The sequence below is a fragment of the Vespa velutina genome, chromosome 1 (genome assembly GCF_912470025.1).
Source record: "Vespa velutina chromosome 1, iVesVel2.1, whole genome shotgun sequence".
Lineage (NCBI taxonomy): Eukaryota > Metazoa > Arthropoda > Insecta > Hymenoptera > Vespidae > Vespa > Vespa velutina.
The window spans coordinates 4,155,999-4,170,797 of NC_062188.1; the positions used below are offsets into that span (position 1 = coordinate 4,155,999).

At 32.3% G+C, this 14,799-nt stretch overlaps 2 protein-coding genes across 5 annotated transcripts in view; both read right to left on the bottom strand.

The window, feature by feature from the left end:
* Positions 1-7: 7 nt before the first annotated feature.
* Positions 8-4,599, bottom strand: LOC124947557 (alanine aminotransferase 1). 3 transcript variants are annotated; one of them, XM_047489900.1, is made up of 6 exons: positions 4,489-4,599; positions 2,831-3,490; positions 1,502-1,828; positions 969-1,413; positions 622-890; positions 8-538 (listed from the first exon to the last, which is right to left on the bottom strand). In XM_047489900.1, the coding sequence occupies exons 2-6, from the start codon at positions 3,140-3,142 to the stop codon at positions 260-262; spliced, it is 1,632 nt and encodes a 543-aa protein (XP_047345856.1). In that variant the 5' UTR covers positions 3,143-3,490; positions 4,489-4,599; the 3' UTR covers positions 8-259. The 3 variants fall into 3 exon arrangements, with proteins under 3 accessions (XP_047345856.1, XP_047345836.1, XP_047345845.1); XM_047489880.1 differs by having other exon boundaries at positions 2,831-3,147; positions 4,489-4,593; XM_047489889.1 differs by having other exon boundaries at positions 2,831-3,498; positions 4,489-4,593.
* A 3,110-nt stretch (positions 4,600-7,709) lies between these two features.
* LOC124947512 (low-density lipoprotein receptor-related protein 2) overlaps positions 7,710-14,799 on the bottom strand; it is a 52,717-nt gene continuing 45,627 nt past the window's right edge. For both annotated transcript variants that reach the window (XM_047489792.1, XM_047489784.1), the window contains 13 exons: positions 14,075-14,704; positions 13,597-13,992; positions 12,951-13,518; positions 12,624-12,867; positions 11,895-12,502; positions 11,519-11,811; positions 10,907-11,424; positions 10,573-10,810; positions 10,229-10,483; positions 9,609-10,115; positions 8,548-9,517; positions 8,342-8,441; positions 7,710-8,266 (listed from right to left, as the gene is read on the bottom strand). In XM_047489792.1, the coding sequence (XP_047345748.1) occupies positions 7,991-8,266; positions 8,342-8,441; positions 8,548-9,517; positions 9,609-10,115; positions 10,229-10,483; positions 10,573-10,810; positions 10,907-11,424; positions 11,519-11,811; positions 11,895-12,502; positions 12,624-12,867; positions 12,951-13,518; positions 13,597-13,992; positions 14,075-14,704 (5,603 nt within the window). In that variant the 3' untranslated portion in view covers positions 7,710-7,990. The remainder of the gene's footprint in view (positions 8,267-8,341; positions 8,442-8,547; positions 9,518-9,608; positions 10,116-10,228; positions 10,484-10,572; positions 10,811-10,906; positions 11,425-11,518; positions 11,812-11,894; positions 12,503-12,623; positions 12,868-12,950; positions 13,519-13,596; positions 13,993-14,074; positions 14,705-14,799) is intronic.

Below are 14,799 nucleotides of genomic sequence, written 5' to 3' on the forward strand. Positions count from 1 at the left end.
AAGTAAGTAAGTATTATAGTATATTTATTAATTATTAATAAGTAATAAGTATTAATATAGTAGAAGTTAAACGATGACTGATACGCGTTGTTTTTGTTTCTTTTCTTTTTTCTTTTTTTTTTTTTTCTTTTTTTATGTAATTGCACTTTTACTCTTCTATTTACAGGTACTTATTAACAATAAAAAGCACAAACGGGCAGCTTTTACGATTAAAAGACGATGTCACACATATGTTCGTGCAGAAATGCATTAACAGTTTTTAACTGTATTCCTTGAGGAACTTTAAATGAAATTCTTTTAGACTATTTAACATAGTTTTCATTTTTTCTTTTTGTGGTAAAATGGTCGTCCTGAAGTGATATGTTCCAGGTAATTGTCCAAATCCTGAACCGGCGATCACGCAAATTCCAGTTTCCTCTAATAATTTAAAGGCATAGAAAAGATCAGGAGATTGACCCTTAGCTTTGGCTGCTTCTATAGCCTTTGCTGGAATCTCAAATCGTGGGAATACGTACATCGCACCCATAGATGGATTAGTCTATAATACAAAAGATTAATCTTCGTAATATCGTAAAACAATTATAAAAAAAAAAAAAAAAAAAAAAAAGACAGTGATCTTACCTTGTAGCCTGGAATACTATTCAACATATCTACAGCCAATTGCGATCTTTCTGCTAACGATAATAAGGTATTACGTTTTTCTTCTTCAAACTTTGTGTAAGATGGTTCATTGGGTTTTGGTGTATTTGCCACTACATCCATCACAATTTGACCAAGAACGGTCGGACATAACATGGCCGAGATTGACTTTCGCAATAATTGCATTACCGTTGCGTCCACATTTACGAGTTCTGCATAACCACCACGTATACCACATTCACCCATATATCCTATGGAAATAAAATATTTTAAATTTCTTTCATGAGCGTATAATTAAAATATATAAATATTTATTTATTTATTTGTACCTTTGGAGATAGACATGAAAGAGGCCAGTTCCATTTGATTATAAGGTGCTCCCAATTCAAAAGCAACTTTTTTGAATGAATGGAAACAACAATTTTTGTCATAAATATTGTCTTGATATACTTCATCCGCGAATATAAAGAGTTTGTGTTTGTGAGCAAATCGAAGAATATCTTCAATATTAGACCGATTCAAAACTTGGCCAGTTGGATTTCCAGGATTTATTACGACTAAAACACGTGGATTACTCCATTTTTTGGCTTCATTTAATGCCCTTTCTAATTCAGCGATATTCAATGCCCATTTATTGTCTTCATCCAAAAAATAACCAATTTCACCAAGACCAAATTCTGATATACTCGCACTGTAGAGTGGATATTGTGGAATTGGAATCATAACTCCTGTTGGTTTGTTATTTATCTTTTGAGCAAATAATTTCAGGACGGACTAAAATAAGAAAAACAATTATTTTATTATTATAAAATGTCATATAAAATACTAGAGTAATATATATATAATATGATAAAATGTATACTTTGATTGCATCTGATGCACCATTGCCCAGAAAAATATTTTCATAATTGCTTGGTATACCATCTCGATTTTCTATATATTGTGCTATATGCTTACGAACAATTTCCAATCCCATAGAGTCTGTGTAACATCCTACACTTCCTCTACACGCTTGAAGAAGTGCTTTCGCTCTAGATTTTGCATCTTCTGGATAATTTGGATCATTAAGGAGATCTGGGAGTACGGTCAAACTCAATACTTGACGTAAAAATGTAATAGGCCTTTGGCCCATAGCATGGGCATCTCCTATATTAGCTTTAAGAACTTCTTTAAATGGTTTTTTCGCACCCTATTAAAAATTAAATATATTAATTTATTAAATAATTTATCAGAGAAAATAATGCAGTAAGAATAATGTAACCAATATATCATATCATTTGCAAGACTCTACCGGATGTATCTAATTAAATAGATTATATCTCTTATATAAAGTTACGCTTAGACTTTAGTATTAATTGAAATCACCTTTAATTTAAAATAATTTCTTTATATATATATATATATATATATATATATATATATATATATATACATATATATATTACTTTAATATAAACATATTACCAATATGTCATATGATATGATTACGCATTTTGTTGGAACTAGAAACGAGCAATAGTAGTTTTAAACTTGTTTAGAATTGACGTAGGATTGGTCATGTCATCACACGACTACTCGTGCGTATGCATCATCATTTATGCAGGAATATTGTATACGTATCTTGTTAATTTCACGAAAGAGAATTCCTATTTTTAGTTCTATACCGTCTTGTCTCAATACATATATACGTTCTAACGTGTAATAACGAATCCTCTCTCTTTTTCTATCGATTCGAGCGAAAAAATTAATTTACACAAATCCAGCATTGTATTATCTCAATGACCTTCTAAAAAGGTCGATGAGAGATGCGTGACAGGTGGTCGCGAGCTTACAACATATATGTCAAAGATGAAAAAAAAAATGGCGCGTAACCTATTATGCGTCATCAATTGTACACTGAACCATTATTACAATTGACAAAAGTTGATATAGTTCGTTTGAAAATTGGCGCCTTATTAACTCATTCAAATTTCTTTTTACCGCCTTTTCATATCGCTATCTTTTTATTCTATTTTCACGGTTGTCGATAATTTTTTTCTATTGTCTCTCTCTCTCTCTCTCTCTCTCTCTCTCTCTTAATCTTCCATTTATTTATGCGGAAAGAAAAGAAAAGAAAAGAAAAGAACAAAACAGAAAAAGAAAATAATAAAAAATACAATAAAATAATAATAAGAGACAGATTGATTCTTACCTTTTGTAATTCTTTCTCAATCTCGTTAGCCCTTATCAATAAAGGACCACGTACGGCGTATTCCATCTTTTTGATATTTTCATAGATATTATCCTCGTTTAAGATCTTCATATTGTTGGAAGCAGTATTAGCCATGGTGCGACTAAGAACTGTCGTATCAACAGCCACCGACTGAACTACCGGCACGTTCGATGTTCTCGAACGATTAGGTCTCGTTCCAACCGTTGCCCCTACCCCTGCACCTATCAGACCCCCACGTTCCCATGCCCTGGGCCAGCCAGCGGCAGCGATAACGACTGATTTTCTTGACATTTTTACTTGATTCACGATAGTATTTGTGAGAATGAGTGTCACGATATTATACGTTCCTCTCTTTCTCTCTCTCTCTCTCTCTCTCTCTCTTTCTTTCTCTCTCTCTCTCTCTCTCTCTCTCTCTCTAGCTTTTTCTTTCTCTTTTATGTGACGTATAGTATGCACACTACGTGCGTGATATAGCTTATAGTCAAGGTATACAGCAGAGTGGTGACCGAGACACGATGGTTGCCAATACACCTCCAATATAGAACGAACTTCGTTCGTTTTCGACTTCGTGCTAATTCGGCTCTATTCGATATCTCTCGTCGTTCTTCTCCGCCTACCACTCGGATCTTCTCGTTTCTACTAACCACCTTTCTTTTTTATTATCACAAAAGAGTGCAGCATCACTCTCTCTCTCTCTCTCTCTCCCGCCTCTTTCTCACGCTTTCTCTCTCTCTCTCTTTCTCACATACACACACACATTTATTTCGAAAACAAAACTCAAAGGAAACTCAATTGAGTAGATTTTATGTATTAACTCATTGACGATAATTCCAATATTTCTTTTCTGTATTATCGCGACAAACTATAGAAAGAATCAGGCTTGTTGCATCGATTAATGTCTTTCGTATTTATTTATTTATTTTTTTTTTTTTTTCGTGCACATAGAAATATATGGCATACATAATTAAAATTCAATTCAAAATTGACACGGTATATGTTTTTTTGTTCGAGAAATATTTCAACGATAAAAAAACAATTGATAAGCTTTTGTTTAGAAATTTTTCGATCATGTGACTCGAATCTTTCTTTCTTTTTTTTTTTTTTTTTTTTTTTTTGACACGATTGTTAAGATTAAATTTTACAATGTTTGTAATACTTTTTAAATTAAATTAACGCTTTATTGTTCCTAAGACAGTTAAATTTCTACTTTGTAAAAGTTATTCGCTCGGTAAATAGATTATATCATTTCTCAGCGCGAACAATTATGAGCATAGATAAGTAATAATGATAGTAATAATGATAAGATATATTATGAACGTGTTATTATAACATTATTGGCTATTCTAAATTTTGTATCGAAAGAAAGAAAGAAAAAAAATAAATATCTAATCAATATATTATATCGATTAAATTCACTGATTCGATAAAATGTATTACGTATAAATGATCATAGCAGGTGTGTCTCCTATCTAATATTTAATTTTTAAGAATCAAGTTCTACAAGATTATATCTTTCGAGAGATACATAATACTGATCATTTAGAAATAATAATTTTTAATAAATATTTAAACGAGATATACATATATCATCATTATTGAGTTTCGAAAAGATTTTATATGTATAAAAATTGACTCACTTTTATAGCGGTAGGTCAATGAAATTCGAGCCGAAGAAATATCGTATTGTCTTCTTGTTATTCCTCCCAATTTCTCGTTGAGGTCCATGCGGTACGTTTAATCGACTTAACATAAAAAAGAATTACCAAGAATATACAAATTTATTTATCTCGAAGAATATTCTTTTAGAGAAGAATTTTTTTAATAACGGTATTATTTTGAACTAAATTTTATCTTTCCAATCACCGTCGATAATTGTAACTACCTTATCGAGTGATATGATTACCGACATTAGTGACAAATGAATGATATATTACGTTTTTGTTTTGAAGTTACGACGAAACACACTAATTCTCGGAATTTTAAAAATCAACTAATGAAACCAATTAAATCATTAAATTGCATTTATGTTATATGAATCGACAACATGTATAACGAAATAGATCCTATTATACTGTAATTTTTTTCAACGCATTTATGATGCCATCATCGAATTGAGAAAAAAAAAAAGAAACGAAAGAAAACGCGAAAGAGACTCTTTGATATCAAGTTAACTTGCCTCTTTCGATGATGTACCAGACGGCACTGATCCAAATTTTCTTCGTTTTACGGGCACTGCAGAACGGAGTCTGCGCATGAAGGAATGTACAACTTGATATAAATCAAATTACATTGTTTCAGTATGAGTATTAGTAAATGATTGCAGGGTCATACTCTTTGTACTATAAACTATATTTTTTGAGAAGATCTTTTTTAGATAAATATTTACAAGTGTACGTCAAATTTTTTACTTTTTCTTTTTTTTTTTTTTTTTTTCTAATATCTCAAACTTAGAATATTACTTTAAAGAAAATTCCAATTAAAAGATGAAACATTACGATTGTTAAATGTGACTTTTAATGGATGATAAAAAATAATTCTTATCTTGAAATTTCATGTCAAATAATATCTTTATTTGTAAAACTACTTTACGATTACCTAATCATACATCTTCCTTTTTTCTTTCTTTTTTTTTTGTTTGTTAAATTGAAAATTACTACTTTATCGACAGATATAAATCCACGATGATACGTCGTTTTAAAATGAATTAGGGGTATATATTTTTTCGAATTAAATTCTAACGTGAAAAATATATGAGAAATGACATACGTTAGTAAATATCGAATACTTTATAAGGTTAAGTTCTTCTTAATGAGAATAAAATTTAATACAAAAGAAAAACGTAAGAAAAGAAAAGGTTTGTTAAACGAGAAATAATACTTTTAGATTCATTTCGAAAAGATTAATTAATTATTATCGAAAAAGATTAATAAGGATCATTTTCTTTTCTTTTCTTTTTCCTTTTTTTTTTTTTTCTTTTTTTGATTAGACAAATCTGTAAAAAGAAACTTTACCTGTTAAAAAGTATTTTCAATTTTCCTTGTTGAGAATGGCCAGTTATTCCGACATATTGCGTCTACTGTTTGTAAAATGAGTTTTCGTATACAACTGTTGACGAATAGCTTAGAAATATTTTTAGAATAGATCTTATATAAGATTCATTCGTAAGATACATAAACATTAGACTGACAAAGTCAGTTGTTTATTGTAGAAACATCCATCGGAAAAATAGGTACGATATGAAATTAATTTATTACTATTATTATTATTATTATTATTATTATTATTATTAATATTATTAGTTAAAGTGCCAATGGATCAAATCAGTGGCCAAGTCATCAAAATCTTTTTTTTCCCGTTCTTTTTTAAAGATACGTATTTTGGTTGTTTCTTATCAAAATTGCACAAAGATAAATGCGGTATATAATCTTGAATAATTTCTTTGGAATATTATAATTTACCTCCAAGCTGTGTAATTTATTCGTAACTTTCGTATCTTCATTTGGCCAATAATACTTATCTTTTCTTCTTTTTCTATATATATATATATGTATATAACAATTTTTTTTAATTATATGTATATATATATATATATATATAAAACATTAAGTGTTATATATACTATTATTATTACCTATTCTATCCAAATGTTTTCAGGTGTAGGGAAAACTTAATCGTTAACCTTATAGTTTATTATTCTTGGACGGTATCTGTTTGATATTTGCACAATATATTAACAATTATTATTTTGTCAACTTGATAAAAAAATACACAAAATACTGATATATTATAATATTAGGACACACTGGAGCCCTGCCCAGGTCAAAGTCGATTGCAACAAAATATATATATATATTTATTTATTTATATAATTTTACGTATAATTATTTTCATAAAGGGTAAGTCAGTGTTTATTGTTTTCTTCCATTAGTTTACACAGGACACATATGTACAATCTATTATACTCTGAAAATATCAAAGTCTTCTTCAAACTAGAAAGATAATCAAAGATAATTTTATATTATTTATTTGTCAACGTAATATATAATAGAAACATAAAAGTAAACTATTTTTCAATAAAGCAACCATTTTAATTTATATGAGAATTGTAATCACAGATAATGCAGAAGAAAAACTGTACACTGACAAACCCATTATATTATTATATTCTAAGAAAATGTACAATATAACATTGATGTGGCCGACCAAATATTCTGAGAGAAATGATACTTAAAAATTAACATTTATTTATGTTATGTAATTAATTAATTCGTATAACTTTTATATATATAATTAATAATGCTTAACACAGAGTTCATCGTCTTTAACAAATACAGGATATCTTTGTTTGAGCTTGTAAAAGTCCATTTACCATATAAAATAACAATCTGCCATGTCGCATATTCATAGTTGGCCACTTTTCAGTATAAAATTTCCTATTTCTTTGCCACACCTTATAAAAATACTCATTTAAAAATACAACTTATTGGTCCAATATGCGTGTACATTTATGTGTATGCAATTATATAATAACATACAAATAAATGTATATACATTCACACACACATATACATATACTCAATTATTAGAATTAATCTGTTCTATCACTACACATCTCAAGTAAATCTTGAGAGAGAATGGAATGTGTTGCGTTTTTATGGTACACGAATAATATGAAAATATTTTTAGCGATTATATTTACAAGACTTACAAGTCACACCTAAATGAATGACACAATCAAATCGTGCCCATTGCTATTGGATCTCGATTTATTATAATCCTAGTGCATTTACTTTTTCTTTTCTTTTTTTCTTTTCAAGTGTGTATATTGTAGAACGGATTACAAAATATATCTGCACTCTATGTGAAATAAGTTTTCTTTATTAAAACATAACAAGATCTTTGCATCCTCAATAAATAAAATAGACATAAATAAAAGGTAACTGTAAGAGCAAAAATAAGCTCGTTATAAGGAAAAATCAAAATATTGTTCTATAAAATAACATTATTTTTTCAATTATTAATTTCTTTTCAATATTTTCAACAAATCGTTATAATAACAATTTTTACACAGTACAGATATGTCGAGATCAAAGTACAACAGGTGTGAAAGCATCTCTATATATATTCGAGTTAAACTACCTAACACTCGGACTTATCTTCTTCTACCAATTGCTGAGTATCCTTACCCGAATCAATAGGCGTAGGATCGAGTTCTCTTCTTTTAAGATGAATTTGCGGCGGTTCTTTGTGCTGCACACTAGAAGGTTTCATTTCAGCTGGCACTTCATACATACTGCTTGCACTAGTGCCATTAGTAGCACCTGCTTCCATATTCACTGCATCGTACATTGGATTACTAAAGTCTCTATTTTTGTTACTCACTTCATTTAGATTATATTCCACATCGAGGGGTTCCTTTAATAAACATATTATTTATTAATTTTAATATATTTTAAAATTAATATTATTGCAAGTTAGACGATATCTTACCATTCGTTCGTGAGCTACTGCTCCAAATTCTACGTTGCTTCCTTGCCTAAAGGATACACTTTGAGCACCAGTTAGGCCACCAAGACCACCTGGTTTACCACTATAATAGTAAACAGTAATTTTTATATTTAACTGCTATTCTTTATACAAAAAAAATATATATATATGTGTATATATAATATATATATATATACAAATATACTCACAATGGTCGTTTCTTTAGTACCATAATCACTGCAGCAGCTCCGAGTAAAACTAAGATCGATACAACAATAGGAATAACAATAGCAGCGGTAGAGCTACCAGTTCTCGCCACCATAACACCAATTTCACAAAATTCTCCATCAAAATTATGTCGGCAAGCACATTTCAATTTATTGTCGACCACTTCTTGACAAAGACCACCATTCTGACAAAGGCATACTCTTGGAGCAGGCCGAGCTCTTTGTATAGCAGCATCACATTGTCTTTCACTGGATTGTGGAATGTGTGGACCAACGCTATCTGGACATAAACATCGGTGTCCACCTGGGACTGCTACACACAGATGAGTACATTGATCATTGAAACATGGATCTCGTAATGTTATGTTGTATCTCAATTGATGATAAATTTTGACTCCTCCTGGGGTGAGAATATCTTTAACTAAGATTTGTGAAACGCCTCTACCAAACTTGTCTTGTTTTATTAATTCACCAGTCTGTTTGGTTGTCCAATATAAATTATTTTCGAATACATCTAACGACATGGGATATTTTAGATTTTCACCCTTTAATATAAGTTTCCGATTTGTACCATCCAATCGTATAGATTCAATAGTATTTAATTTGCTATCAGACCAATAAAGTGTATGATCCATCGCATAATCGATAGCAAGGGACGACGGTTTACCAATTCTATCTGTGACCAATTGTTTACGTTTCTGTCCATCCATCCAAGCAATTTCTATCTTCGGTTGATTTCCAGAATCAGACCATAAGAGTCGACCAAGTTGTGGATCCAAAACAATCGAGGTCGGACTATCCAAATCCAATGTTACAAGACTTCGACGATATCTTCCGTCTGACTTTGAAACCATTATTCGTCCAAGCGGCCTTACACCAGAATCATCAACTTCGCTCCAATACAAATTACCAGATATCCAATCGACTGCTAAACCGGTTGGTTTTGAATCGGCTACAAAAGGAAGCAAGTATGCATTTTTATTAAATGTGCTTTTACAAATATTATTATATAACAAAAAAGAAAAAAAAAAAAAGATAATTACTTTTCATATCCAAATCCTGTGCAAAACCAATTTTCACTTTACCACCCCTTGCGTTTACCATGTAGGATCGTTTAATTGTATTGTCATGAGAATCGATCCAAAAAATGTATTCTCTTACTGGATCGAAATCAACAGCTTGTATTCTCTTTTCATGAGCAATAACATCAATTTCTTCCCTATTACGAAAATTATAAGCTCTAATTTCTTGTCCATTCGCAAACAGAAGCATAACTTCGTCATCCTCTGCTCGACAAACTCCGCTTAAATTATCTGATAATTGGAATCCATGTCTACAAGAGCACGCATAAGAACCATTAAGATTCGTACAGATTTGGGAACATTGATGTTGTCCTGTCGCACATTCGTTAATGTCTTCGCAACGTTTTCTATTCTCTTGTGAAATTATATAACCAGGATAACAAGCACAAATATATCCGCCATCAGTTATATTGTGACAATAATGAGAACAGCCACCCTTGTTAATGTCCAAACAAGGCTTAAAGTGATCTAAAAAAAGAAAAAAAAAATGATTTTATGGATATTTTAAATTGAATAAGAAATTGGTAATTATTAAAATTATTAAAAAATATAAATGTAATCATGTATATATTATAACTTACGACATCCCAACTCATCCGATGAATCTCCACAATCATCGGCAAAGTCGCATAATTTCGTTCGCTCTACACATTTTTTATTTGCACATTGATACTCTAAGATTGGATCGCAAGGGCGCATTCTAGTAGCGCACATCGTCATATTATTTTCATCGGAACCATCACCACAATTGTCAATTCCATCGCATAATTGATATCTAGCGATACATCTGTGATTTGCGCATTGGAATCTTCTTAACGTATCGCAATTGAAATTGGCTGTGACAAAGATATTATTAATTAGCATCGTTCATAAATCTTGATAAACGATTACTTGTCATTTATTTATATAAAGAATAGAAACGTACCACACATAGCTGGATTTTCGTCCGATCCATCGCCACAGTCATCACTTCCGTCGCATTTATCGGATAATGACACGCATAGATTATTATCACATTCGAATCGTGACTGTGGACAATATCGTCCACCAGGATATCTTGGTGGACAACCCATTTCATCGCTCATATCACGACAATCACGCGTACCGTCGCATCGCAAATAAGCAGCAATGCAATGGCCACTATTACATTTGAATGTATAGTTCTATAACATGAAATTATGAATAAGGAACGTTTGCATAATTAAAATTATACAATAAATGTTAATACACCGAAATAATGAAAATATTATTTTATGTACCTCACACTCGTACTGTTGACAATCTATTTCGTCGCTGTTATCACCACAGTCATCCTCGCTATCGCATCTCCATCTGGAAGAAATGCACTTTCCATTTTTGCATCTAAATTCTGATTCGGAACATTGTCGATATTTTCCTTTGCAAACAGTTTCACTTTCGTCGCTGCCATCTCCGCAATCGTCCGAAAAATCACACATCCATTGTTTCGGTATGCATCTACTGTTTGAACATTTGAATTCCATGTTCGGATCACATACTGGACAACTTTCGGGAAGTTCGTCGGAACCATCGCGACAATCGTCCTTTCCATCACAGAAAAGCCATTTAGGTATGCATCGATAATTTGCATGTCCTGGACAACGTTGCCATCCTGTAGTACAATTTCTTTGTCGACACATATAAGCTGGTTCGTCGCTGTCGTCTCCGCAATCATTGTCAAAATCGCACATCCATAATTTTGGTATACATTTTCCATTTTTACAACTGAACTCCGTATTTGGATCGCACGCTCTGTTATCTAAACGTAATATTATCGGGGGCGAAAAAATACGTATACAAGTGATACATAACATTTTTTTTTTTAAATACTAATTGTTTGTTACGACACTTACGACATATAGTTGGATCTTCATCGCTGCCATCGTTGCAATCAGCATCCCCATCACACTTCCATGAATCGTGTATACAACGACCATTGTATTTACATTTAAATTCGAGCTCTGGACATTCTAACGAGCAATTTGCTTCGTCGCTCTTATCTCCACAATCATCGGCACCATCGCACACCGTTACGCTAGCAGTACAATTTCCATTTGCACATTGGAATACACTTGGGCGACACAGGCGTCGAGGACAATTTGTAGCCTCGTCTGATCCATCTTTACAATCTTTTTCTCCATCGCATCTTAATATATAAAAAAAAATCGCAATACATTATAAAATATAATCGAATGAATCGTGATCAAATAAACACAGATTTATACTTACTTCCAGAACCATGGTATACACTTTTCATCGGGTGGACCACAACGGTGTTGTCCAGCGGTACAGTTTGCTACACAAGTTTTGCCATCCTTATTTAAAATGAATTGATTAGGACATTTACATTTGTAGGATGTTACACCTGGCTGACCATAGCCTTCGACCAAGTAAGAACTTGCTGGTGGAGCGATAAGACAGAGATGCGAACATCCACCATTATTTAATGCACAAGGATTATTATACGGTAACTGTCGTAATGGATGATATATATGAATATCGTAAGGTCTGTGCGTCGTATTACGTAGTATTTTCAAATTTGCACCAGAAAATTTCTCTGCCCTACTGATAGCCTTGAGATTCCAATCAGTCCAATATATAAAATCATCAAACACTGTAATAGCAAAAACGTGTGGTACCGCGGTACCAGAAAGAACGATTCGTCTATTATGTCCTTCTAGATCAGCGAATGCTATGTAATCCAAATGAGCATCAGCCCAGAATATTCGATCGGTGAAATAATCGATAGTTAAAGCATTTGGCCAAGCTATATCATCTTCCCATGTAAGAATTCGAGTGAAGTTGCTACCGTCCATACCCATTTTTCCAATATATGCCTATAGACAAATATATTCATTAAAAAAAAATAAAAAAAAAAAAATAAAAAAAAAATAAAAAAAAAATAAAAAAATAAATAAATAAAAGAAAAAGAAAAACTATTTTAAACTTATGCATTACCTGCAGATGCCAAGAAGTGAAGTACAAATATCCAATACCAGGATGGACCACAATGGCTCTTGGATCTGCTATTCCAGATTGTAAAGTTTTCCTATTAGTACCATCCAATTCTGAAACATCTAAATGTTTTGCATGTCGATCTAACCAGTAAAGTTTTCTTGCAACCCAATCAATAGCAATTCCTTCTAAGCCTAAGCTATCGTGACGTATAATAGGTTCTTTCTTGCCACCAGATACAGGTGCTCTATAAGTAAACGGAATCAAATCAATCGTTTGTACTTTAAGTTTTACAAAGATATTGGTAAAAAATTACAATACAAAATATACCTGTATATAGTCTTTGCAGTTACATCACAAAAGTATAACATTTCTTGTGTATAATCGGCGTCTAACGCAACGACATTAATGAGATCTTGATGCATTAAACTGTATTTTGTTGCATCTGTTGACATGTTTCTAACGTAATATTTATTAGTGAATATGACCCATGGTTCAATTCTGTCTCTTCTTTTACAAGTATGTTCATCAGCAGCTCTCTCATACCAACGTTCGTCACATTTACAATAAAATCCGCCCGGTGTGTTTTCACATTGTTGACTGCACACTTGAGGCATTTCTATACACTCATCAATATCAACACATGCTTTTCCATCATCTAAAAGTTTATATCCCGGATTGCATTCGCAATAATAACTAGTTGGCGTATCAACGCATCTATGTCCACATTGATTCAATTCTGGACGTGCACATTCATCGACATTACAATGTGCTGGTTCGTCACTTTCATCGGCACAGTCTGGCTCTTTATTACAAACTAATTGTTGATCTATACAATTACCATTGGCACACATAAATTCTCCAGGATTTGGACACGTAGTATTTTTAACTTTGGATGCTGTGAAATAAATCATTTTTATATTTTAATGTTCCATAAATAATAAATGAAGTTTATAACGTATATCATTGTACTTACGACATCCTACTTCGTCCGAATGATCACCACAATCATCTTGGCCATCGCAACGGAATTGTTTTCTAATACATTTGAAATTCTGACATGTGAATTCTTGCGCTGAACATTGTTTATATTGAGAATTGCACATCTTTCCTTCGTCGCTACCGTCGCCGCAATCATTGTCATGATCACAAAGCCAATTATTATTAAGACAACGTCCGTTGTTGCAAGTAAATTGATTTTCTCCGCATGGAGTTGGATCTGGACAACGATGTAACGTTACATTTTCATCTGCACCATCGACGCAATCTGGATCACCATCGCACAACCATTTCTTTGGAATACACTGAGCTCGATTCCATACTTTGTTAGCGGTGCATGTAAATTCTGTTTCTTCGTCGCATTTTCTGTCATCTATAAAAATAAAAATAATATATGTGTAACAAAGCAAAAAAACATTTTAATTTTCAAGCATAATATATTGATATAAACTTACTACACTGGTGTCGTTCGTCTTCATCGGAATTATCCAAGCAATCATTGTCTCCATCACATATGTATATCCTAGGAATGCAATTACCATTGTCACAAGTGAACAAATCCCCAAAACAAGTTCTACCTTCGGATTGACAATAACCAGGTGGTTCGTCGCTACCATCGAGACAATCATCGTCTCCATCGCAATACCAAGTAGCTGGTATACATCTGTGATTCGGACAACGGAAGCTGTTTGGAGGACAAGTTCTTTGTGCGCAATGTAATGGATTCTCGTCACTATTGTCACCACAATCATTGTCCCCGTCGCAAAGCCAATATGGCTCCACGCAAATATTTGTTTTCTCGCATTTTAAATGATTCTGAGGACATGTCGTATTCTGAGGACAACGATCATGCGTCTCGTCTGACGTTACGTTGTCCTTGCAATCATTAATTCCATTGCAAACTTGAGATTGTGGAATGCAACGATAATTGTCACAAGTGAATTCTCCCGGAGCACAAGGTGGATATACACAACCTTCTTCGTCACTACCATCACGACAATCATTCTCATGATCGCACTTCCATGTCTTAAAAATGCAACGGCCGTTGTTACAACGGAACTCGTTCGGACTACACGAATGGTAAGCTATAATAATAAGAATAATGTATAAAATTAACTTAGAATATCAACTTACATAGAATATTGATATTACAACTAGAGAAATAAAATCAAAAATAAAT